The 27,646-nt window shown below is 36.9% G+C and overlaps 1 protein-coding gene across 1 annotated transcript; it reads left to right on the top strand.

Annotated features, from left to right (window-relative positions):
* Positions 1–3,793: 3,793 nt before the first annotated feature.
* Positions 3,794–14,638, top strand: LOC139727002 (COP9 signalosome complex subunit 7b-like). The gene is made up of 8 exons (XM_071637984.1): positions 3,794–3,852; positions 6,209–6,480; positions 7,478–7,553; positions 8,291–8,439; positions 10,382–10,524; positions 11,137–11,242; positions 13,888–14,021; positions 14,599–14,638. The coding sequence occupies exons 2-8, from the start codon at positions 6,310–6,312 to the stop codon at positions 14,636–14,638; spliced, it is 819 nt and encodes a 272-aa protein (XP_071494085.1). The 5' UTR covers positions 3,794–3,852; positions 6,209–6,309.
* The last annotated feature ends 13,008 nt before the right edge of the window (positions 14,639–27,646 follow it).

Here is a 27,646-nt window from a genome sequence, read left to right as displayed (position 1 = left end):
TACAAAATGTTTATATGGCCAATAATGACTTGATTCACAGTACAATATATAATATATACATATAATGCAGAGGGCCGCCGTTATAAGCCGTGCTTGAACAGACGGACAGCCAGAGTTAAATTACCATTTTTTATTGTAGTACTTGAACACTAATACGGATGGGCCATGTTAAAATGCGTGTAAATCCAGTTTTATACAATTACTTGGTAAACAGGAGTGGTGCCTGTGAGTGCGTGTGCAGGTGATGAAGCGCGAAAGTGTTGATGGTCAGCACTTCTAAGAAAATGATTGAATATGTTATAATATGGGCGAAGGGTCAAGCAGCAAAGTAAAAGAAAGGGAAAAGGGGGTGGACCAAAATATTGCCTTGTTGTTGAGTATAAGAGGTACATGTTTAATGATTACTGTACCGTATGATATTGTGCCAAGAAATATTTCTTTGTATTTGCCTTAAAGGAATAGAGAGATGTGCACTGTTTTATGTGGAGAGGGAGTGAATTCCAAATATCAGGCCCGTTATGCCGAATTGATTTTTGAGCTAATAGGAGTTTAGGGTTATTCAAATGGAAATCATTACGATGGCGCGTGGGGTAAGCATGGACATCCCTGTTAAGGGAAAATGCGTTGTGGAAGAGTGGGAGTAGATTTTGCGTGTATTTGAACATAAATATTGCTGTTTGAAATTTGTGTATATCGTCAACTTTAAGAACTTTTAGTCTAAGGAATAACGGATCAGTATGTTCTAAATAATGTGAGTTAGTACATATTCTTATTGCCTTTTTCTGTAAAAGAAAAATAACATTTACTTTGGTCATGGAACAAGGGAGCACAAAGGCAGAAAAAACTTAAATTTTCTATGCCTTGATATTTATAATAAGACAGATATTTTTTAGATTATATAAATCATTTGAAACTAATTTCAGTCGAGGATTCAACGAGGGCCCGTCTCGTAAAATGTCGTAATTGACTGAATTCAATCTTAGTTCCCATTCAATCGCAACATTGTGATTGATCTTATGTTTCATTAGAAAAAAAAAATGTTACGTTTGATGTCAGGCACAACTTTTCGGAATGATATCACAGCAAATCTGTCAAAAGCTGTGATTGATTCTCATTCAGTTGCAGGAAATAAACAAACAAATCACGAATGTTAGAATTCCGTGGAATTTGCGATTACTCATTCTTGTCATTCTAGAGGAGAACGACTCTTATCCATCTGAGGAATTTCAATAACAATAATAATAATGGTAATAATTATAATGATAATAATACAGGGTACTTATAATGCGCCAATTCCACATAACTAACATGCTCATTCTAAAGACACTGAGAATTTAGAATCGCAAAATATAACATACGAAGATTTTTAACCTAAGAAAACATTTTTGCTCAGTATCCACTGCTATACAATTGATACAGATTAAGAGCAATTTGAATTGAATCATTATATCAAGACGGATATTCGCAGTTAATCGTGAGTTGAAATCAATCACAAGTTTGTAATATTTCAGGTTTGATGTGACGGGACCAATTAGGAACATGACAATGAGATATCTATATCAGTAGCAGCGCTTTGTAAGTTTGGGGGCAAATGCTGTTCAACACAGTTCGATCCGATTCAATTCAATTTTTGTTTCCATCAACAAAAAAGCAACTTACATAAATACAAAATACGAATTTCTCAATTCATGTTATCAAGCAGTATGAAAAAACAAACAAACAAACAAACAAACAAACTTTTTCCGGATATGATACAAAATATAGGTATTATCCGGAAACAATGCGCACTTTGGAATAGAAACCAAGACTAAAGAAAACGATGAAAAGGAATAATCTATACTTAGAAGCAAAGCTTGTAGAACGTAGATCACTTAAGAAAGACGACAATATACAAATATCTATAAATTAAAATTATGTTCCGTTAAAGCATTTCAATTTGATCTGTATATGATGCTTATGTTATCAAGCATAATTAGATTGCCATACGCAGTACTTGTTTTGAGGCCCGAAAAATACAAACATAATGAATAACAGATACTTGGTATAATAAGGACGGGAGTTCCACGGATTTATGGTGAAAAAAGAATGCTACTTACATGTAGTATACACAAGTTGTGAAGCAAAATAGATAGAAAAGAAATACTCGCATGAAGAAAGGACGCAACATTGTTACAGGCACAAGAACAAAGTAGCATTACATACAACTCAGTGTGTGATAGGAACAAGGAGAAAGGAGGAGGAGGAGCGGAGAGGAAGGAAGAGAGGACAGGTGAAAGTACAATACTATTACATTAAACAAAATTGATTATTGTTTGCTTCTTTGTCTTCATTGTTCCATATTCCACATTTCAACAAACAAACAAGCCATAAACATAAAACAAAGTCAGCGACACAAAACATTAGTGTTGCGTAATTACCCGAGCGAGGTATGTACAATAATCTAACATAAGTATAGAAAACATGATACTTTTTTTTTCCAGTTTATATCTAAATGAAGTAAACGTAAAGGAATCGATCTATCAAGGTGTTATCTAAACTATTCAAAAATATGGGTCCATAATAAACAAATGCATTTTGAGTATATACAGTTCTCACTATATCAGGACTGTGGCTAAGAAATATATATGCCACAATAAGAACATGCTACAAACCTATGGTTTTATTTTCATATTTGGGCTTCGGATGGGTCAAATTGGCGGTATGAAAAGTTTGAATAAATACAATAATTGTACGAATATGATTATGAGGCCCATCATTCATGACAGGGCACTGTGAAAGCTTATCCTTAAACACAAACACCTAAACTTTGATGGGGGAAAAAAAATCTTTCAGGGGAGTAGTGCAAAATTACCTTGCAGGCTATCTAAAGACTTGCTAAACAAACGTATATTTTGTCTCCTCAATATCAAAGACAATTTATTTTCACAGATCCATTGTGTAACATTCTGAACTATTATCAGCGCGAGTATAATACATGTTACGGGGTGTGTATAGTTCTGGTCGAGGTGAGGATTTAGTTTTCATTCAGAAACCACTCGCGACTCCATGAGATGTCAAAGAGCATGCAATTATAAGGGGTATCAAAAGTTTATTTGATGAAAATCGGTTTTGAAATGGCTGAGATATCCAAAAACAACGTGAAACAAAGAGATCCTAATAAAGTTGTGGCCTGTCGCCTTCTATTATTAGGGAGCTTTAGATTTTGACGCGCGGACGTTTGAGCCGACGCTTGCGCTGGACGTTCTCCTCTCCCTGCGTCGTGTGGAAAAGTAGCTTTAGATTACGCTGGGACGCAACGTAGAAAAAGTCAAATCGAGCCCCCATACGATCAGTGCATGAAGAAGCTCTCTACGTCGCAAACTGTGCGGACGTGAAAATAGCCCAGTACGCGTAGTAAACAACTCAGGCGACGCAAGCTAAAAATAGATTGACTTTACGCGCGCTACTGCGCAAGCTCAGAACATGTTTTTTTCCTTTGAACGTCCGCGCGTCGAAAATCTAAAGCTCCCTATTATCATTTTGGGGGGATATCTCAGCCATTTGAAAACCAATTTTCATCAAATAAACGTTGAATATGCTCTTTCATATTTCATATGAAGTTTCTCATTATGAATCCCCACCTCCTTAACAGTCCCATTGATACGTTCCGATTCCGCGAAAGTATCCCCTTTTATACACTATAATTGTACTGGAGTACGCTGTGTTGTGTCGTGTGTGCGCGTATTCGTCACCAGCGCAGCGCGAGCATGCAGCGCACACAAATCGCTGTGCGTGTACATTACGTGTGTCATGTGTATGTTGTTACACCTCTACGGGACTGACTTGGCATATCTGTGGTTCTTATTTTGCACAGTAAGTTCACTTTCGTTCTTCTATGGTCTGTTGATGCTAGTTTATATGTTTACAAAAGTGCATTCCTGCCATTTATAAGTATGCTCTAGGAAGTCTATAGAAATAAACTCATATTTACCATCAAACGGATCACGGTCCCACGGAGGTAAGCAAGCGGGCAATTAATTGTGCAGTCCCATATGCTGATATCTATGCTGGTAGTATTGGTAGGGTTTTGTTAGTTTGCAGGCACAAACCCTTGTCGTGTCGCATGTCGGTCTGTCTGTTACTGTGGTGAAGGAGTCTGTGCTGAAGCTTCTCTTTCATATTCCCTCCACAGTTTACCGTGATAATCTACAGTACAGGGCCTATGGGACATTGCCAGTGGTGCATGTAGTAGTCTTGCCACAAAATCCTTCACAACCGAGTGCCTGCAAACTATTGATTGTCCAGGCCCAGGGACAGTGATTGGCATTTTATGGGGGTTTTGTCGAGTGTGTACTGTAAGTAGATCCTAACAGTTAGGTGGTTCTAGATTTAGAAAACTCTAAACGCTAACAGGTAGCGAGTTAATGTGATCATGGTAGCCTCAAAAACATTAAAGAAAAAAAATCTCAGTAGAGACAGCAACATACAATTGTACATGTATGTGCCGATGCAGTGATGTGACTAAATGTACAGGGGCTGAATGCAAGTGCCGAGTCACAGTTCGGACATATATGAATGGGTGCCGCAATGTCCCCGATGCAACCTTGCGCCAACAGGGTATGGCGAGCACTCATTTTTCAGTGACCTTGTATGCGTATTGACATTGAACGCGCATAGTGCATGTCCATCATCAGAATTCTGGAGAGGCCGTCCAAATTCTGGGGGATTATCAAAGTGATGATATTTGCGGATTTTTAGAAATTTTATGATGTATTTAACTCTGGATAGAAAATAACTCAGCACTGTAATGTGATGTGCAACTAATCACGACGAACTACTATAGCTAGCTGTGGTGATCTAGAACAGCATGATCAGACACCACTATTAACATGTAGATGTGTAATGAGCCTACAAACAGCCTGTTAGTGTTACATTGTATGTTAGCTGTATATAACTGCACGCATGCAGCTACAGCTAAATGTATAAACTAGCTATGTGTATGTAAGTGTGTGAAGCAAGAAGTGATAAATGATATCACTAAACGCTACCAGGTACTGTACTAATGAAGTAGACCCCTCTTAGATTTGACGAACACAGAAGACCTACAAAACCAGTACCAAGGTTTTGACCTCCCATGCCAAAATTTGATCGAGCGCAAAAGCATAGTATGTTTTCCATGTAGTTTTCCATGTGGTTTAATTTTGGATGGAGTTATGGTCTTATTGTTGGCGGCTTGCTATACCTTGCAGGAAATTCAAGTGAGTAGTACACTAGTCTACTTCTGTGTTATAAAGAAGTTAGGCTCCTATTGTATTGAAATTTGTAATTAAGTGGCATTACCCACCCATAGTGAGGAATTGAAATGCACTGCACCCCTTAAAGGAACAGTTTACCTTTGGGAGCAGTGGTTTAAAAAAATGTTCGAGATATCACATTTGATGCATATTATGTGTAGGTCAGTTGTATTACAAAACATCCTACACGTACCATGTAAAAATTTTCCAATAAAGAATAAGATATAACCTAGATATCAGTATTTTTCTCCATAAACCATAACTGTAGACAGTTTAGTCTAGAAACATTTTTATTATAACTATTGTTCACATTTTGTACATTTAACAATGCTTAACATGAATCATACTGATTCAAATTTTTACAGTGATTTTTTTTTTCTATCCCTATCTCACATTTTAGAACTATTTTGAAGTACTAAAGCTGGGTTTTTGTTTCATCTGCAAATGGTATATTTTACCTTTAAGACTGGACCCAAGTTGGTACTCACTTCTCCATTTCTTTTTTTCTTTTCTTTTCTTTTTTTACAACTACTTTTACTCAAGCTATGAAAAGCGTCTTCTAGCAAACATGATTGATGTTTCTATGGTCTGACCTTTGGTGCTACAAACTATAGGTCTGTCTTTTGGGTTCGCATTGTAGCTTTAATACCAAGGGGAGCATTTGAAACAAAATACCATTCCATCCAAACCAAACAATTTAAAGTGTACAGATTGTCTGTACAACCAAGTGTATCTGTGTTACCTTAAAAATCAATTTCATGAGAAATTGGTCCAGTTATGGTATTGTTGATGATGATGATGATGCTTAATAATGATTGCACATGTACTGTACATCCCATTCTAGCAGAGAAATTACATACATGTACCAATATCAATTTCCCATGAGATCATGAAAGTAACACACCTCTGTAAAATCTCTCTTTCCAATCCTGCAGCTTATACATGCCCATGTCACAGAGTTCACTTCTGGCGGATTACAGATAGGGGAGATAATATCCACTGATACTCCCAAGCTTCCTGTGGATCCTCCGGCAGGATGAATTCCCTCACAAAGTCGACCCTGAACAACCCCCATTCACTGGAGCAGTACCTGTTGTTGGCAAAGACAGCAAAGGGGGCAGCAATGGTGGCACTCATCAAACAGTGTGTGGAGGCTCCGGGCGTCTACGTCTTTGGAGAACTCTTAGAGATGCAAAACGTTGCAGAGGTAAGCCCTTCCATGGCGAAGCTCAACTATGTATGAAATTTTTAGAAGCCATAATGCGTATCGATATGACACACTTGATGTCTCAAGGGAGCAAGAATGAGGGACTTTCCAACAGTAATTACATTCATTGTTTGAAAGAGCTGATGAATGAACCTAATTTATGTGATCCATCCACTTGAAAAGGAAGAAGATGTTCTGTGCATGTATGATTTCATTTTCATTTGATGACCTTAGTTTACCGGTACTGTCTTCCTGTGGGTTTGTGAAACATTTCATATTTTAGAGACACAGCGTAAAAATGTACAAAAATGTTTGAAGAAAAATAATATTGTGCATGCAATGATGTCACAATTAATGACATTGAAAATTGTGAGATTACAACCCACAAAATTTATGTAGAAGGTCTGTAGAAAGAGGTTTAATTTGGAGCTAGTGAAAGTTGTTTTATGTTGCTCCATGAAAGATGTGTAATAGCTCTGTCAATGTAGATGTCTGCATCATTTGATGACAACAAGATATTGTCTGCCAATCTTATCATGTAGGTCAAGAGAATATGATTTCAATCTGTTTTACAATAACATTTCTATTCAAATTTCAGACCTTCTTTGTAAAAGCATTCATGCATTTTTCCAAGGCAGAACTCTGTATAAATACACCTGCTTCACTCTCTCATCACAAATTTTTGTGTTGACTTTCTGTGCGAGTCACTAGTTTATATCTATAGCAGCATGTTTGGATAGAACTACACCGTTTAAGGATATTACTGTTGGCACCTTATGCTGTTATGCTTTGTGCCATTGTGCTTTCATACTTGCAAGATTGTTCTTTGGCGTGAATTGATCTCAAACAGATTTGAAAATATGATATGTCCTTTTTGTATTTAATTTGGTACCTGTATTCTAACAATTCATTTATATTCTCTACACACACACACACACTCTCTTTCTCTCTCCCTTTTTCTTCTCTTTGCTTCTCTCCCAACTCACTCTAAATGCAGCTGGCCAATGGTCCTAATTCAAGCTATCTAGATCTACTGAATTTATTTGCATTTGGAACGTACAGTGATTATTTAGGTAAGTCTCACTGAAAAAAAGTTGTAGTATGATACTATTTATAGACAGTAATGTTCAGTATGTTATAGTTCACATCTAATTATGTAGTGGATGAATGTGTTGTGCCATGTGTGTACTGAGTGTCAGAATAGCAATTAATGAAGGAGTATTCATGTATTTGCCATCCTGCTGATGGACTTTGATTCTTGAAATATGAAAACAAAAATTTCAGTGATTGTTGGAATACAAAAATGTTACAGTCACGATGATAAATAACCACTATTAGCAAAAGTATAGCTTACTACTATGGCATATCTATGCTGTTTGACACAAGCAAACATCCTAGAGAGTTCGAAGGAAAATGGGTTGTTACATAATCAGGATACTACATTGCATACATTTCATCTCATTTTTCCAGTAGTTTTGTCTGTAATTATGTGTTCTTTATGCCCCTGATACATTCATAATCTGCTGCTGGAAGTAGTTTTAAGTAAGAAGTGCCCCACTTCATTGAACTGCATGTCTGTATTCATTGCCACTTGTATGTTGTGTGTTGGCTTGGACTTGACACCATTGCTGTGAAGCTTAACATCTCAGGTTTATACCAAGTGAAGTCCCTATTATCCCGTTGAGGACAGTTTGATTTTGCTACAACGCGCATTTCCCATAGACACCTGCCCGAGTATACTCGGGACTCGTCCCCAACGGTTTAAGGGAATGTGTTGGTTACCTAATTTCCTCTTTCGCTCCTCCTGCAGCCAACAAATCAAAGTTTCCAGAATTGTCGCCGCCGATGCTGAGTAAACTGAGACACCTTTCAGTTGTGTCACTAGCTGCCCAGTCCAAAAGGATACCCTACTCCGTGCTACTGCAAGAACTGGACATCAAGAATCTCAGAGAACTGGAGGTGAGATCATCTAGTAAATAAATCCTGTTGTGTATTTTTCTCGTAGAGCATTACCTATTCCAGTAATATATGAGGTAATCCACTTTTTGTCCCCGCCGATCGAGTTGGAGCAGGGGACTATGAAACAGGCTCCATACGTGTGTGTGTCCGTGTGTATATGTGTGCGTCCGTGTGTGATCAAAATGTTCAATTTGCTACTTCTCTGTCAATTATGAGCCAATTTTGATTCTGTTTGCTTTATATGATAGCACTACATGGGAGCTTTGAATCTTTTACACATAATTTCAGTTGTGACCTTCGACCTTGACCTTTGACCTGTATTGTACATTTTGCTACAAAATGCTACTCCTTCGCCATTTCTAACCCGATTTCGATTCAGTTTTATGCTTTATGTGATGGCACTAGATGAGGGCTTCAAAACTTCTACACAGAATTTTAACCTTTAACTTCTTTGACCTTTGACCTTGATTTTTGACCTATATTGTACATTTTGCTACAAAATGCTACTTCCGGCGGGGACATATATTCACACCCACTATGAAGGCGAAGTGGAGGTACAGGAATATATTTGCCGGTCTATAAGTCTATTTGTAATCATGTGTTATGTATGTCATATAATTATAGAATATTGTTTGAGGTATGTTCTAATTATTGATATAGATATTTATTGTTTGTATAATATACAGGCGTAGATGTTTATGGTTTATATGTGGTATTGGCTGTAGATTATTTTTTTCCCGGGAGGGGGGGGGGGGGGGGAGGAGGAGGGTAGCCGCAGGTATGAGATGGGGATAGCGGGTGAAAGTTTATTTTGCCGCTGCGGCTGGTTTGGATTTCGCATTTTTTTATGTTTTGTTTTTTTGTTGGGAAAGGAAAGGAATTTGAGGTTAAATGATCTGTTTGGAAAGTTGAGATGAGATTAGTATTGATGCACTGTAATATTGTGGGTGAATGGGCAATTGAAAAAAAAATGTAGAAATGTTTGTTTATAGTTTTTGGTTTTAGGTTGAAAAAGATTTAAAGTTGTAAATAAGATGGGTTCTGATAATTATAATATGTGGTGGGGGGTATGGGGCACAGAGCCAAATAAAGATTAACGTTGGTGAAGATTTGATGAGATGATGATAATAAGGTTTATGTAGGTTTTTTTTTTTGTATATGTATGTGTGTGTATATGTATGTATATGCACATATATAGGTCTATATGTGTATTTGTATAATTTATTATACTATATTTTAATGCGGATTATTGTATTAATACTGTGGATGATAACTACATCACTGCTGTTATTGAAACACAGAAATAGTATTATGTATTGATTTTTTTTATTGATTGATCACCGGTAATATTTGACATTTTATGTGCGATATGGGTTGCAATAATGTAAACTCTAATATTGTTGTTTTGTACCCCCATGTACGTGTCTAAACCTGCCATTCGTTTTGAATGAAACGGTGGACCTGGTTCTTTTGTATATTTGTTATTCTCACACTTACTTGAACTTGAATAAAGTCATGATTAAACAAAACAACACGGTTAATTCTACTTTTCCTTGTGTTCCTTGGGTAGCACACTCTGCTCTGGTTCATCATTGAATGATTCAGTTTTATGTTATTATTTCAATGCATTTTGTTGCAGTTGTGCAGATTCTAATTCCTTCATCTATTGTTTATCCCTGGCTACCTTGATCTGTCGTCATGTTACCGTATTTTTTCTAAGTTGTCTCATTTGGGACATTCATCACCTCAACTTTTTAAGAAATAGATTTGTTTGAATCATGCCATGTTGCTTTCTGCACAATTGAAAATGAAAATGACACATTTTTATACACTTACAATGTATGAGCAAGTATCTGCTTCTTCTCAAATGTACATTCAAGAACATATATAAGTTTCATTTTAGAGGCCCTTCAATATTGTGACTTATATCTTTGTTTTGCAGGATCTCATCATAGAGACGATATACTCAGAGATCATCCAGGGAAAGCTGGACCAGAAGAATCAGCTCCTTGAAGTAGAGTTCACCATTGGGCGAGACATCAGGCCTGAAGCCATCTCTGATATTGTCAGTGTCCTACAAGAATGGTGAGTTTCAGCTATAATTAGTGTTTACCCTACAGTGTAACATTCCCAAAGGCAAGACTAGCATATCTAATAGCAATGGAAGTTTGATATACTGTAATAAAAGTTTTTTAAAAGCAGTTTTCTTTTCATTATATGGAAATTTCATTGTAACCAAACAATAAACAATAAAAAAAACATAGAGGCGATAATTTTGCGATCTGGATTTTTATTTTTTGCTGTAACCGGAATTTTGTTATGACTGTGTTCGATATAATGGGAGTGCACTGTACCATCACTACCACCACTACCACTTCTACTAGCACTTCAACTACTCAGTACCACTACTCTGTACAGCTAACACTACTACTAAAAATCACAACCTCTACAACTACTACTATCACAACAACTTCCAATACCAGTACACTTGTTTCTACTCATGGTAACTGATACTTCTGTGACCATTTCTAGTACTTTGAAATGCTGTGTTGATAGGTACTATCCTGGTACTCATTTGAGAAACCAAATTTCAAACATTCTCTTTACCATCAAATCCCCCCCACCCCCCCCCCCAAAAAAAAAGATGCAACTGATAATAACACTAAGGTTGTTTTTTTGTTTTGTCTCTTCCCTCAGGTGTGATGGCTGCGAGGCAATGCTGAATGGTGTTGAGGAGCAGATACACAAGGCCAACAAGCACAAAGAGAACTGCTTCAAAATCAAATCACAAATAGAAACAGAGGTGAGATAATAATAAAAATAGTAATAGTGAGACTCTTATAAAGCGCACATTTCTACCTAAAAAAGATACTCAAGGCGCTATAGAACAGAGTACATATTGTGTCACGTAACAACAGTATCACAGAAAATAATAAGACAATAAACCAACAAACAATAGGCCTATATACGTACACATACTATACATACAGGTATACAATATTGTCATTTCAAATTAAAAATATATGTCTTGAGATTCTTTTTGAAACTATCAATGGAAGATGCTTCTCTAAGAGATTTTGGTAGGCCATTCCATAGTTTTGGGCCCATATATGAAAAAGCCCGATCCCCCAATTATGCTTGATTCGAGGTACCTGTAATTTTAGCGAGTTTGATGAACGGAGATTACGTGGTGGTTGGTGAAGATGAAGAGTATTTTGAAGGTAGACAGGGGCAAATTTGCGCAATGTACGGTAAACAAGAAGAAGAATCTTGAAGTTAATATGTTTTTCTACAGGAAGCCAGTGTAGGGACCCAAGTATTGGGGTAGTGTGCCAAAGTTGAAATACACACTCTGTGTATGTCATATTGACATGATCAGTATGTTGTACAGACGAGTCCCATTATATAACAAAGTCTACGGAACTGGCAGTTTTCTTTTGTTATATCAAAATTTGCTTATAACTGAACAGTAGTGTTCAATTACATGTTCATAAAGGCATTATGTAAATGATAACTTTGACATATAATGGGACTCGTCGGTAACCGATGTGTTGGCTCAGTGAGTAGAGCAGCTGCCCTCACAATCAGGTCGTGGGTTCAAACCCCGGCCGCGTCATACCAAAAGACGTTAAAAGATGGGAGTTGCTGCTACCTTGTTTGCCGTTCAACAGTTGAAAAGGTTAGAGCAACGTCGATCTGGCGCTGCTCAGTGGCTGCCGGGCCTACGATCAATTGGGCAAAATGAATTTCCATTCTTGGACAATAAAATTTGGAGTTTATATCCAAAACAATTATTTTTAAAACAATTATTATTATTATGAATTTTTGCTTCATTGTAACAAGATTGTCATTTGAATCATGTTCATTATGTAATAGAAGTGCACTGTATTCACTGTGCAAGATAACAATGAGTTTGTTATCCATTTATTCACTGCATCTTGCTTTGGCGAAAAATAAAAGTGGCAAGGGGCTTGAACAGAGTTGTTCTATTTGTGACTAATTTTTTGAAAGACCGAATAATTGATGAGAAATCAATGCCATTTTAATTTTCTGTACAAAAGGTATCTGGTCTCCTTGCTGTACAAATTGAGTATCCATGATAGTCTTTTGTGCAGAAATATTGTTTCTCTCTTTGTTGAAAGCCATCTATGTCCCAAATGCCTGTTTCTCGCGTTAACCTGAAATTTTGGAATTTATTGATAGAGAAAGAAAAATGTGACCGTGCACCTCAAAACGAACATAAAGTCGCACACACTGATTTTGCGTGAGGGCTAAAAATAAGTGAAATGGGTCAACCTAGCCGAACTTGACTTTTTCATATTTTCTGAAAGAGCGGGTCTTCTATTACATTATGCTAAAATTTGGTATCATAAAACGGGCAGGAAAGTGTGTTGTTTTAGCAGTTTATCTCGAACATTTTGGGTAGAATAGTGTGATTAGGTGTGTCTTTAGAATCCCTTTTTCATTTCTGAAAAACCTTGTCCACACTCTCCACTTTCAAGTCTAATAACTTTTGAAAGGATTGTGCTACTGCTTTGAAAGTTGTCATTAGTTATGGGCAGAATGTGTTAATGAGGTATGCTTAATTTCAGTTTAATCTGATAATCCCTTTATTGTTGTTACTCTGGTGGCTTACTTCCTGTTTTTTGTCCCATTCATCGCACAGCCAGCACGGTTTGGTAAAGATTAAGCGCTTGAATAGACACTGTACTTCAGAGCCTCTTTTCTCAGTTCACACACTTTTCCTGAGTTTTTGCTTTCTTTCCAATATTTAGATAGGTTAGGAGAGTCCATTTGATTTGAGTTATACATCATTTTAAAGCTTAAAGTCTGCTCTTTCAGAATATGGTCTTAAAGGGATTGTACAGTTTTGGTTGAGACCTATTTTCAGGTTTCTAACATTTTTGGGTGAAATAATGAGAAACCTCTTATGAAATATGACAGAGCACGTAATTCTATGAGGAATTCAACGTTTATTTGATGAAAATTGGTTTTGAAATGGATGAGATATCCAAAAAAAGAGTGATTCTGATAAAGTGTGGGACCCACACTTTATTACGATCGCTTTGTTTTACTTTGTTTTTGGATGTTTCAGTAATTCCGAACCTGATTCTCATCAAATAAACTTTGAATTCCTCTTAAAATGGTATGCTCTGTACTATATCATAAGTGTTTTCTCGGTATCTCGCAAAAAGTTAAAAGCCCAATTCTCATCTCCACCAATACTGTACCATCCCTTTAACTACAAATTCATGTCTGGCGACTTTTTGTTTGTTTTGAGGTGCAGGGTCACAAATCATCACTTGCTTACGATCTTAGCAACTTTCATTTTGTTACGTATTTGATACTGGCTCTCATAGAACACCGCATATAAGTTGCTCATCTACTGGCTATTTTGTTGTAATAGCTATAGATTCTTTTGCACCTTTCTTTGCTGGATCTTGGCAGGTGTCCAACATAAAGAAGGCCATCAAGGCATCGTCAGCAACGCAAGAGGGAGATGAGCCAGACATGGGTGTTGACACCAGGGAGATGGAGGCGCAGGCCATCAAGCCAACCAAGAAGACATCAAAGATTAAAGGGTCAGTATGAAGACATCCAGATTGGCAGTGCTCTAGGCCTTGGGTCAAGAGCTTACAACATTTAAATGCTGGAGCAAATTGATGAAAGTGCAATTTCAGTTTCCCTTTAACTTAAAGTTTGAAAATAAGTGACAGCATCAAACAGAATGGTAAATTTTTCATAAGGTCAGACAAGAAGTACAAAGGTGCTGTCAATATGAAGTGAATGTACACTTCAATACATTCCAGATTTTGCAAGGATTTTCTACTGTGTAGTTCAGTACAAATAGAATGGCTATCTTGCTTTTCTCTTAAGTTGCTCAGTATCATCACATTTTTGAAAACTTATGAACGAAGAATACTTTAAAAATATTTTGTAAATCTGTCCTTTCAGGAATCTTTATATTAAGCTTTCGAAATATCCATCACAGTGAGTTTGCTGCGTTCTTTAGAAGGCTTGGGAAATGTCACATTTGCAGACAAATTGTGTCCCTCCACCCTCAAGGATGCCAGGGGAGATGTGTTTTTGTGTTAACTTTGTTTGTGTTTCTATTGGCTCTCACATAAAGATTTTTTTTTGCATCTTTTCCCCACACAGTTTAAGAGGAAGTGGGAAATTTTGGACCAAGTCCAACTGAGGATGAGCTGCTTTCGTCACCATCAGCCACCCTGGGTTTCTTTGCTGATTGCAATTATCATCAGACTCTTGTGCAGTTTTTGAATGTGAATCAGAGGAGAGAGGAACTGTGAACCAGAGGGGAAAAACAGAAGTACATTGGAGCTCTGTCTTCAAGAAGAAAAAATATCATATTCATCTCTTCCTCTTTCTTTCTCTGAAGTCACCCTTTCCTTCTCTTCAGCTCATTCTTTCTCTTTCTGTCTTTGTGTGGCTCTACCTATCTTATATTTCTTTTCACTCCCTGAATCTTTATCACTCTCGCTTTCTATCTGTCTTTCTGTCATTTTGTCTTCTTTTCTATCTATCTATCTATCTCTCTCTCTCTCTATCTATCTATCTATCTATCCATCTGTCTCCTAGGAGATGCAAGAAGTGATGTAAATATTCATCAGCAGTGTGAAGTCAGAGATGATTGACACAGATATTTGATGTGGGTCTTCGGCTTTGTGTGACACTTCCGCGTTCCTCCATTTTTTTGTCTGGAACGCGCACCATGGAATTCTTGGCAATGGACCGCCATTTAGAGCCACCTAGCGTGTAAGGCTCCTTCCACAGATGAGGAAACATAGACGCTTCCCCGACAACATCAGTAGTGTAGTGAACATTGCATACAAAAAGGCGTTCGATCTACAAGAAACTCTTTGTAGAGGGAGATGCGTGTACTCTGCATAGTACTTCAAATTTTCTTTCATCTGGTAGCAGTGTTCAAGGCCAGGCAGGTGAAATCCTTCATGTGTGAAATAATTTTCGCACAGTGAGTCAGGAGTGATTTTTTTAGAGGTTGACTTCACAAACAAAACAAAAAACCCCTAATAATTGTCTTTTTCTGCTAGAAAGTGTTGAATGATGTTTCTCTGTGTGATGTGCTCCAGTGCTCTCATGAATACTCTAAAATAAGATTTTTGAAATTTTTGCGAATTGGAGCCAACGGCCTTTTTCGCAGCATGACATTTTCGTGAGTTGCTTCTGACATTCAGTGCATAGGGTATGGACGAGAACTTCGTGTGCATTTTAATTTTGCAAAATTTGCGAAAGTAAAATGCATGGGAATATTCTTGTTTTACAATAAATTTCATTGTAATCTATCTTGTTTTTGTATTAAACAATAGCTCCCTGTGTGATTGAAAGGCAAAATTTGTCAACATTAACATCACGGTGAATTGGAAACATCGTATGGTTCATTTCTTATTTGTGAAGATGAAGCACATCTATGTAATAATGCATATAGACTATGAAATGGATGCAAAATTCAATGAAAGTATTGTGGTACCTCTTTTATTGTCTTTGAACCAGTAAAGATGACAAGAGCTGTGTGTTACCTTTGGTTAAATGTAGAACATTAATCCTCTCCTGAATACTGGCCTCTGAAACTACAGGATTGTTTCAAAAGCTTTCATGGTTGATTTATTTCTTACAGTACATTTTCTTTTCCATTTGTTATACTACATACTCATCATCAGAAATCATACAGAATCTGTGTGTACATCAAAGAATGTGTCCAGAGTATCATTTTTTGGTCACCATGACCAATGATTAAGTGCCACAGCTGTATGTCATCACAGAGAATACAAGTTTGAGACATTAAAAAAAGGAAATGGACTGTCTGTTTGTATTTTGTTACCTCATTGACATCGCATTGATGCTCTGCAAACTCATTAATTACCCCTGATGGCATGCACTCGTGTCTATTTTATGACAGTGGAATGTCAAATATAGCTCTTTGCATGTCTCATTCCTTTTACATGTATGTTCTTTTGTTTTTATCCCTGATATAACAAGGTCTCTGGTGTACCCAGGGAGTTTCAGTGTTTCCATAGTTCTCATTACATACATGTATCTGATTGTATTATCACGAGAATGCTCTCCCAATTCCCAGTCGCATTTCCTGTTTTTCTGTTCATCAACATCACATTGTCTTATTATTCAATGCATGTAACCCAATTTTAAAAGAGCATATTTATATAAAGTGTACTTTCCACAAGTGTTTGGATACAAGAATCCAGATATAACGAGAAAAATCACCCAGAACCGACGATCTTGTTATAATGGAATTTCCCTGTATAAGAAAATTCCTCCGTATTGCAATGATCATGAGAACAGTTTAGGAAACAGATTTAATGATGAAAATCATATTAGAAGTTAAAAAGAATGTTGTTATTGTTATGGTTACTACTACTGTTGTACAGTGTACTCAACATTGAACATACATGTAGCATTATCACCTTTTCCATTGGGAAAATCATTTATGCAGTGTTATTGACCTGCCCTGCCTAACGGCTTAAACTGTTCTGAGGCACTCAGATATAATGAACAGTGGCTTAAATTACCATCAAATCTGTGCATGTTGAACCTTCTGGGACTGAAAACTCGCTCAAAACAACAAAAACACACACACTTCATATTTTGGTCTGAGAGCTTGCTTTGACTTCAGCTCGAGTTGGCATGATTTTGCAACTTTTAACTTTGGCAAAGTTGACTACAAGATGTACTGTAAATTGATCCAAGGGAATAATCACACACATTGGAGTCAATTGTGTGGCATAGTTAATTAAGAGAAGGGGAATGCATTGCACATCTTGTGCAAGACAGTACACTGTAGGCACATTTGTGTGCATGTAATGGAGGACTTTTTATATAACAGTGATAGTAAAAACCTCTCCATGGATGACCTATTTAGCTGCACTGTAATATAACTGTACCATTATACAAGTACAGAGGAACATGTTTGATATAAAGATGTCAGGATATAATAAAACCCTCTTAAAACAAGGTGATTTCGCAGGTCCCAACCATTTATACCTATTTGTTTGTGCACCCTGATATAATGAGAAACCTGATACAGCAAGGTTGTTATTTTTTAAAGTCCTCATTTTAATGAGGTTACATTGTACATTGTATTACTGTTCACACTTTAGCAGAAGTCATTTATGTTGTAATGCAAAACTGTTTTGTAAATCATAAAATTACAGCACATAATATGGAGCCCTGTAATGAAATGCTCTGTGAAGGTTCTCAATTGTAATTACAGTGTAGGCAATACTCTCTATGTGTTGGAGTTTTCTTGTGAAAAGAGATCAGCCATAGTATATGGGTTTTTGTTCTGGGCAACCCTTGTGAATACATGTATGTAGTTAGAAAATGGTCACGTGCGTACCCTATGCTTCATAATGACAACTTTCTGTCTTGGATCAACTAGTCCATTGCATAATGTATTCAGATCCTGATAGAATTTAAGCAACAAGCAAGACCACACCCCCCATACATGCACACACATATTAACACACTCACACACACATTTATGTCGGGCACACATGAGCGTGAACACAAACACACACACATGCACAGAAAAATTATATGCTCATTGTTTCAATGGGGAAAAAGCACTTCCCATGTCTGTAAACAGTGCGTGAGTTAAGATACCAGCTATACTGTGATCATGACAGAAAAGCAAAGTTTCGCAGCCCTGTTTTGCTGTTGTTTTTGCCCCTGAATTACTTTTTGAAACTAGCCCTGGAGTCTAAAACAACATGTGGTTGTCCAAAAATGATTCACAGTAATGTTATCTGCATGTGTTCTATCTCTTCCTCTTCACCCTTTCACTGTACAAATTGTACTACGAAATGTCTTCTGCAAGTGACATTTACAATGAATTTAACACTTTCATGAATTCTGTAGGCATATTCCAGTTCCTGAAAAGAAAACCAGCTAGGTTCAGTTTGAAATTACGGTATGTGGAATAATCTCCAATTGGTAACTAGTAGCATGTATGTACTGTATACACCATTGCCTTCAATTCCTACTAGTATTTGTCTCTCTATCAAGAGAATTTTGCATCATTACTAATTCGCGATTGGCGCTTAACATAGTTGTACAATATCACGTAGGCCAAAACTCTGAGGATGAAAATTCAAATACAACCTGGAAACTACAATTTGTAGTGGATGTGACTTCATACATGAGACCTTTATGTAAGCATGGGGTGAATTTACTGGTCAATAATGTCAGTCCACCCTTTTTTATGAAAATGGAGATTCAACATGTGATACTGGTACTTTTGAGATCAGGGTACCACAGGTATTGTACATTTAAGAGGTGAAAATAAATAAAGTTTACAAATGTCAGATCATTATGTGTCTCACTTCTCATATCTGGACTAGACTTAAAAACGTACTTGTACAAATGTATGTGTGTCCATGTCAGAAAGATTGGACTATTAAGAGAAAGGGATTAGGCTGGAGTGAACTTCCAAGATCGTTTAACTCTCTTGTAACCAGTAGTTAAAGGAAACCAAAACCCAAAGAAAAACATTTTTGGACAACAATTTAATTTTAAAAATGAAAAGATAATTTCACCCAAAAAAAAAATATTTTTCATGAAAATTACACATTCCATTAACTTGATACTGACACATGTTAAGGGTAATAATATTCCTTCTGCGTTTTGAAAGCAGTTAGTCTAGTGCTCTTTCATTATGCTTGGAAAGTGAAAGTATGTTGAATTTTCTTAATACAGCTGTATTTTCATTACATTATTGTCCACACATGATGTTAAAAACCGAAGTAGTCACCTTATCCAGTGATTCCGACACCAAAACTTTAAAATTCGTAACTTTTGCATTGACTGTCCAATTCTCCTCAAACTTTCTATACATGTAATTTGCTTTCTACTAATGTTGCTGCTTTCACTCAGTCCGCATTGCTCTTTGGGTTTTGGTTTCCTTTAATATACCAGTGACATTTGATATGGCGGAGCTGCCTTTGTAAATAAGATGGTTAATGTGTGTCTTTTGAGCGTGACTGTGGAAGCCTGAAAGTGTCAACCAGATGTCCAGATAATAAACTCTATCATTAGACAGCTTGCATGTGTGGTGCTCCGGGGCCCGTTTCATAAAACTTGTCATCAGTGACAACTGCCACATTTCTATGACAAATTTGCTCTCAGCCAATCAGATGCAAGGATTTTAGTAGCTTGTCACATCTATGACAATTTGTCGCTGATGACAAGTTTTATGAAACGGGCCCCAGAGCAGACTGTGGACCACATCCTGTCAGATTGCACCATTATACAGGTTTGGACTTCCTGGGGACCCTCCTCCCATCGACTTGACCAACCCAAGCCGTGACGCCGTAAGATGGTTACGGTTACTTCGTGACGCTGATCTGTAGCAGCCGTAGTGGCAGCAGACCTCATACGAAAGAAGAAGAAGATTAGACAGTTGCACCCTCTGTACGCCCACACCAATAACCCTATACTCCATTCCCATGCCTGAACTCACACTCTGCCACTGGAATTGAACTATGTATTCAGGCTACGAATAGTAACCACATCTCACATCAACCTCCTTGCTCACATACAGCGGGTTATAGGCTGTATGTGAGCAATACCTGTCTTATAGTCGAGCTTCTTTCTGTCTTTAGTTGATGGACCAATTGGACATTTTCAGCACTTCTGCGATTGCGCGCCAGTGTTTGTACATGATCGTTTGTCTATGTTAAAGAATTTTAGATCTTGTTGAGAAATGTCGGGTTATGACCATAGAAACTACCAAATTTGTTGCTCTTGAATTACGGCGTGTGGATTGTTCCTCATGTTGTTGTTGTTGTTCATTTTCCATCTGTGAAGATGGCTGGATAGCCCATATTCAGCTACACTAAGCTGGTCTTCCATGGGGTCCAGTTGGAAGTGGGGTGGGGCCACTTCACCGGGTTAGACACCCTGCTCTTTGCGATGAATGAATGAAGCGGGATCTTTTACGTGCATGAGCTGTGACTCTCTCATACACGGGACCTCCATTTTATGTCCTATCCGAGGGACATGTTCTCATGTTGAAACGGAATTTTTCTTACGTAGGCTTGGTATAAACTCAATTGATTGCATACGTCAACATCTCTGTCGTGATTTTTAACAAAAGATAGAAAAAAAAAAGAAATGTCATTTGTCAGCGTTAATTTCCATATTATTCTTTTTTATATGTTACAAGTAGTAATCTTGCAATCTTGTCCGTCTTTCAGAGAACTATAAAAATAAACAACCCTCCTTCGTCTAATTAGACATGATTACAAGAGTGGCGGCATTCTCATTTTTTTTTTTCAAGGTAAGTCCACTATCAGAAAGACCAAACTCTAACCTTTCCAATGCTACCCACTTGTTTGCATGTTCAGGGGCGGATCCAGGAGGACCGCAACCAGCGCACGCCCCCCTTTATTTTTTGTTGAAACAAAAGAAATACAAAGAAAAAAATAGGGGGAGGGGTTCGTGCGCCCCCCCCCCCCCCATTTAATTTTGTAAACGCGCCCCCTCTTTACGGAATTCCTGGATCCGCCCCTGATGTTTATATTATTATTATTATTATTATTATATTCTTTATTCGCTTCTTACAAAGCATATAACAAAGGATATTCTCGAAGGCAAATAATTGAAATTTCCCATATTTTTTTAGCGTTTGTTTGTTTTTGTTGTTGTTGTGTTTTTTTTTTTGCTTAACGCGTATTATCGCAAATATCTCAAATTGACAAGAATGGAGTTGATTCGTTTTGCACTCAAACTCCTCATATAATAAGATTAAAACAAAAACGAAACACTGAGCAACACTGTAGCGAGAGGAAGTCATGTGGCTAACCTTCACCTCCGCATAGTTGACAGATTTTTTGTTTTCCTCTCCAGGAAATGCCTGTCAAATGCGGGTTCAGTCATGTTAGAGATTTAGAAAGGAAGTTTACAGAAAAAGGAAGAGCAAGGTGACTACTAGTATCGTTGGTGATAATAATTATGTTCAATTTGTGAACAATGTAAATGGGAATCACATGAATCATCCATGCATATTGATTTGATTTGATCTGATTTGATTATTTCCTCATTCAATCAAATAGAGATTGAATACTAATTTCAAAAGCCACAAAGAAAATAGAATATCAGTGATATGAAACAGTAATATAATATAATACATCACACAAATAGATACACCTAAGCGATTGCATTGAACAACAGAAACACAAAATAAGATACATAGTATTTTTCAGACTCTTTGGAGATTTTATGGTAGAGACATTAAGAAACAAGCAAAAAAAGAGGACATCGAGACAATTTAATTAGTTGTATAACACTTGCAGGGCCAAATTTATAAACATGCATATGAAGGGATAAGATGGATAGATAGATTGATAGATAGATAGATAGATAGACAGATAGATATATATACATAGGTAGGTAGGTAGGTAGGTAGATAGATAGATGGATAGATAGATAAGATATATAGATAGACAGATAGATAAATAGAATGATAGATAGATAGATATACAGATAGATAGAAAGGTAGATAGATAGATAGATAGATAGACAGATAGATGTATAGATAGATAGAAAGGTAGATAGATAGGTAGACAGATAGATATATAGATAGATAGATATAAGTACAGGTAGATAGATAGATAGATAGATAGATAGATAGATAGTAGGTAGATAGATAGATACAACCCGTAGATAGATAGAGCGGGGCGGCAAAAAAGAAGAGCAGATATCTCTAGATGACAACCAAATCGAAAAATTACACCATCCCAGACCGCAAAGGTCTTGACCTACAAACTTAAGTTTGGGCACGATCAGGTCACGTGGTCTCTATACGTGCCCACATACTCTTGCCAGTAATCATTGTTCTACCGTGTAACAGCGCACGTTTCGTCAATTCGTCACGTTCACATGGTCCACAGTAGAGGTAAGCAGTTATGATTCTGTGTTTTCTGCATGCTTTCCTTCACGTGTTGGTTATGTGGGCCTAGTCATTTGCTCGTATATATGCCAAGGCAACAGAAGTTTGGTATTATAGGATTTTGACGTATAAGATTTCGTATATAGGTAAGAATATTCAAGAGCTAGAAGGAAATACGGCAGCCAAGATCTTGGAGAGATACAGACGTGCAAGCGGTGACGGTTAAGACTGCAGAGGGATGTAGTTTCTTCCGAATGACAGAAGCTTAGAATTCATTTTGAAGTCAGGTTTAATGTGGAAAGATTTTAGTCTAGAGTGAGTAAATTTTTGTACACTAGAAAACTTAATGGAGGAATTGAGTTAGATATGGAAAAAAAAATGTTTGAATGACTTATTTGTGTCCGTTTTTTCCTATTCTACAAGAATACTAGTATATCATTCCTTTTACCCCTTTGTCTTGCTTGAAGAGATGATTGTTAACCGATGAAATAAGTACCTTACCAGAAGATCGGCATAGGGCAGATGAACAGGCGGCGAAATATTGATTAACCAGCATAAGTTATGGTAGTTCTCTCGTATTTCTAGCAGTGTGTTTGGATCAAATAGTAGGACAACTCTGAGTAAAAAACGCCTATACGGTCCAGAACGAGAGTTCGTACTTGCCTCCCCCTTCTCTCGATCAATGTCCCTTTTTAACTATCTATCTATCTATCTATCTATCTATCTATCTATCTATCTATTTATCCATCCATCTATCTATCTATCTATCTATCTATCTATCTATCTATCTATCTAATCAATCTATCAATCTATCTACCTGTCTGTCTATCTTTCTATCCGCTGTTTGTCTAATTATCTAGATATCTATGCCCCTATTTTTCTCTCCTTTTTCTCTGTCCGTCTGTCTGTATCTATATCTACCCATTTATCTATCTATCTATCTATTCATCTCCTTATGTATAATTATACTGAAGGAAGGAGTTAATGATCTTGGTCAGTGTTCCCCCTTCGACTATATGGCTATATTACTATACATTCTTTTTTGTATATTCTGTCATTCTTGTCTGAAATTCCACTACCCTTTGCTGGATGTTTCTACAAGCAGCTCCTCCTGAATATTTTACTTTATCTGTTTTCTCCTAGTACCATTAAAGAGGTCCTAGAACCTCTTTGCCTCGTACCCTTCTCCGTCGCCATCAGGTGGTGGTGGTTACCACTTTCCCAAATTTACCTCATTTGTCAGTAATACGAGCAATCAGTTTGCTTGGGAGGTCTCTCTTCCATTCCGACGTTTTATTCCATTCCGTTTCACTTTTCAGCTCCTATATAGAATCATACATGTACTTTCCTTCAATATTATTTTGATCTTCCTTTTCTCCCCGGTTTGGAATTACAGTGCAGAATGCCTATTATGACGGCCTATTTATTGCATGATATAGGTGCCGGCACCAAAGTGATGTATGTCCATGGTTAAGGAACAAAGACAAAACAAAAGAAAAGCCCCCCCCCCCCCCCCACACACACACACACTACTTTCTAAAAAGTCGAGTGAAAATATTCACCCTTGAAGGAGTAGATAACAGAAAAGAATGGGTTTAGAGTGAAATTGGGGTGAGTTTTGAGTGAAGATGTTTATTCTAACTCATTTTGAAGTGACTTCAGGGATCACTCCAAATTTTTGAGTAATCCCTGAGGTCACTCTAACATGTGTAAGATAAGTGAAATGATGAACATTTTCATTCAAAACTCACTTCATATATTTCACTCTAAACTCACTCTTTTCTGTTATTCACTCCTTCAAGAGTGAATATTTTCACTCGATTTTATTGAGTACATTTTGACGTAAATGCTCTCAGCAATGAAGATGACAGTTCATAGGCCCACACAAAACGGATACAACGAGATCGAGGACCGTTAATGGTAATCGGCTCATTTACAAGCTTGTTTGTAGATGTTAACTGTGATTAACTTGATACCGGAACCACAGCAGGGGCATTAGGAGAAGCACCGTTGCCGCTGGAACCTCAGTGGCACAGTGCACTGTTGGACCTATGCATGCCATTAACGTCGATATCTTAATTACTTGACGTCCCAGAGCAACCGTTTTACACTCACAAAATATGCTGGTATTGTTTTTATCTCTTGGGCTAATACAAAATGCAGCATAAAATCCGGTTGTCATTCTGATATGTCATACAAAATGAAGTGACGTGTTCTGTTTTCCAGCTTCTTTCAACAATCTTAGTTAATCTTCTAGTGAGGGTTATGTAACCCCGAGTTCAATCGTCATAATGATGTTACGTATAGGCCAATATACCGGGGTGTTGATAAGCTATTCATCTCACGTTAAAAGCCAGTGTAATGCAGACCACCCAATTAAGCTATAATGGTACTTTGTGGCCACATGATTTACTTATTTCATCCATCCATGGATTTCATGAATTAATTACCACCCACAGACTGACCACACTTCTCAACACATGTGAATGAAGTGTTGTTTTGTTTAGTTTCCTTTGCCCATATAAAAGTGTTTACATTGCAAATGATTATGCAATACCGTTTCAATCACAGCATGGAGCTACGCTCCATAGTCAAGCTAATAATAAGTGAGTCAGGAATCATCACTGTGCATTCTAACTGGGAAGATAAGCAAAATAACAGGAAGAGTATAGGTCTACTATCACAGCAGGGCGTATGCAATGTATTATAGGGATGGTGCAGTATTGGTGGAGATGAGAATTGGGCTTTTAACTTTTGGCGAGATACCAATAAAACACTTATGATATAGTACAGACCGTACCATTTTAAGAGGAATTCATAGTTTATTAGATGAAAATCGGGTTTGGAATGACTGAAACATCCAAAAACAAAGTAAAACAAAGCGATCGTAATACAGTGTGGGTCCCACACTTTATTAGAATTGCTCTTTTTTGGATATCTCTGCCATTTTAAAACAAATTTTCATCAAATAAATGTTGAATTCCTCATAGAATTACATGCTCTTTCATATCTCTAAGAGGTTTCTGATTATCTCACCAAAAAATGTTAGAAACCTGAAATTAGGTCTCAACCAAACTATACGATCCCTTTAAGTTACAACAGTGTTTTATTGTGTTGAATAGACAAGTGACTGTGTGGAAACAATGTATCCGTGACTGACTAGACTTCCTTTCTTCCTCTGCCTTTCTTTCTCTCATCTCTTATTCTTTGTGCACTTAGGATGGATGTGTGTGTGTGTGTGTGTGTGTGTCTGCCAAATGCACATATATGTGTTATTTCAATTTGGACTGATCTTGTGTATGCATTTGTCCATAATATGTCACAAGTGTTGGTTGAATGTATTTTACCTTTTTTTTTTTTTTTTTGCTTGTGGACTCCAGCTATCAGCACATTTATATTTCTTCTTAGGAGTCTTGGCATGTATTTGTTTCTTTGTAAATGCTTGTAAGTTGCATATAATTTTATATTTTACTAAGTATATAAAATAAAATGAAATGAAATGGAAATGAAATGAAAAATACTCCGGTTCAACTGACTTGTTACATTAAATGGGACACCGTATTTTTCAATTCAATTCAATTCAATTTATTTTCATGTTTCTCAATGAAGGAATGTACATCAAATATAATAAAATGAAGGAAATCATATGTATTATTCGGCTTGGATGCACAGTAAATTAATGTAAACATATAAAACATAGCGGTCAATATTCGTAAGTTTGGCTCTATGTATAACGCTAAAGAAATATGATGGAACCTACTTAAAAACTAGCTTGTTAAGCGTAGGTCCCAAATTCTGAACAGACTGTAAGATACAGATGAGGAGCACGGATGCAACGTAGGACCAAAATAAAGAAAAACAAAAAAGAAAGGCAAATTGCCCTGTGCAATAACAGAATCTTCTCAATACAGATAGTGATAAACAGACAACCACATTCTGCAGACGTAAGAACAGCTGATTTAGCAATGTTTACAATAATATATGGTGTAATAATACGATTTGAATAATGCTGAAAAAGAACAACTCGACACGCGAGTCCTCGGAAGAGACACGGGAAGCCTAAAGAGTGAACATACGAGTACTAACATTACACTGAAAAAATAATTAGAATTACTAGCCAGCATAGCACTGAGATGTATACAACAAAGCCAGCTGTTCACGCGTTCCGAAGTCTTAGGGTACGAAAAAGGTGTGGAGGAATGAATTTAAGAGCGCAAACAGAGAGGACTAACTGATTTGAATTAAATGACCAATATACAGCAGCAAAAGGCACATATACAAGATAGAAGGACATTTCAATGGACTTACGTAATGTAATTATTCAATAAATTCTGTCTCAATTTGTATTTGAAGGTCGACAATGACAAACAACCTGTGAGTTCTACGGGGAGATCATTCCAGTATTTGGGCCCTGTATACATAATTGTTTTTCTTTTCTTTTCGAAAAAAAAAGAATGGTTCGGGTACGTGGAAGGTGAAAAGCGTCTCGTTGGCGGGTGGGGGAATTATGAATAGAATAATTTCTTTGAAATATAATTATGCAAAAAAAAATATCAGGAATATCATTTTTGGATAATTTATACATGAATATCCCTAGATAGTAATGCAACATATCTGGCAATTTCAAAATTTTGTTCTTATTGAAAAATTCATCTGCATAAGATAAATACCCAGTCTTATTAACTATTCTAATAGCGCGCTTTTGTAGAAGACTTTTTGTTTGTTAGACTGTTTGTGTTTTTTTCATGCGGGGAAAGATATCATGTTCTTGCTTTATTGCAATGTATGGTGTTAATTTGACCAGGAAAACGATTTATATTAACTCAGTATCCCACATATTCTTTCTTTCCTTACACGCCCCTTGATTAATTCTCCACACTAAGCTTTCCATACAAATTTCTTTCCTCTTCCATGTGCCCATACTTTCCAGTATACCCTATATGTTATCCACTCACCCCCATACCTCATGATTCCTTTGTTCTGTTTCCATTTAACTTCACCTTACCTTTACTTTCCATTGTTTGTTTGTTTTTTTTTTTCATTTGTGATCTCAGGTCTGTAAAGCGTTTTGGGTAATTTGTATTTCTTATGATTTGAATACTGAAATTCACTAGCCTGTGGAACAACCCATCAGTGGGTAGAATAAAGAAAGAGTCTACAACAGGAACTGACCAAGAACACACTTGCTTATTGTTACGACCAAAATCACTCCGAGAATGATCGCACAAAAGAAACAATCAACTGATGTTCAGGCGGTTTATT

This window comes from Diadema antillarum, unplaced genomic scaffold, assembly GCF_040938485.1.
Source record: "Diadema antillarum isolate AM-2024a unplaced genomic scaffold, OU_Dant_1.0 seq00000108_RagTag, whole genome shotgun sequence".
NCBI lineage: Eukaryota > Metazoa > Echinodermata > Echinoidea > Diadematoida > Diadematidae > Diadema > Diadema antillarum.
This window is presented reverse-complemented; position numbering and strand designations above follow the sequence as displayed.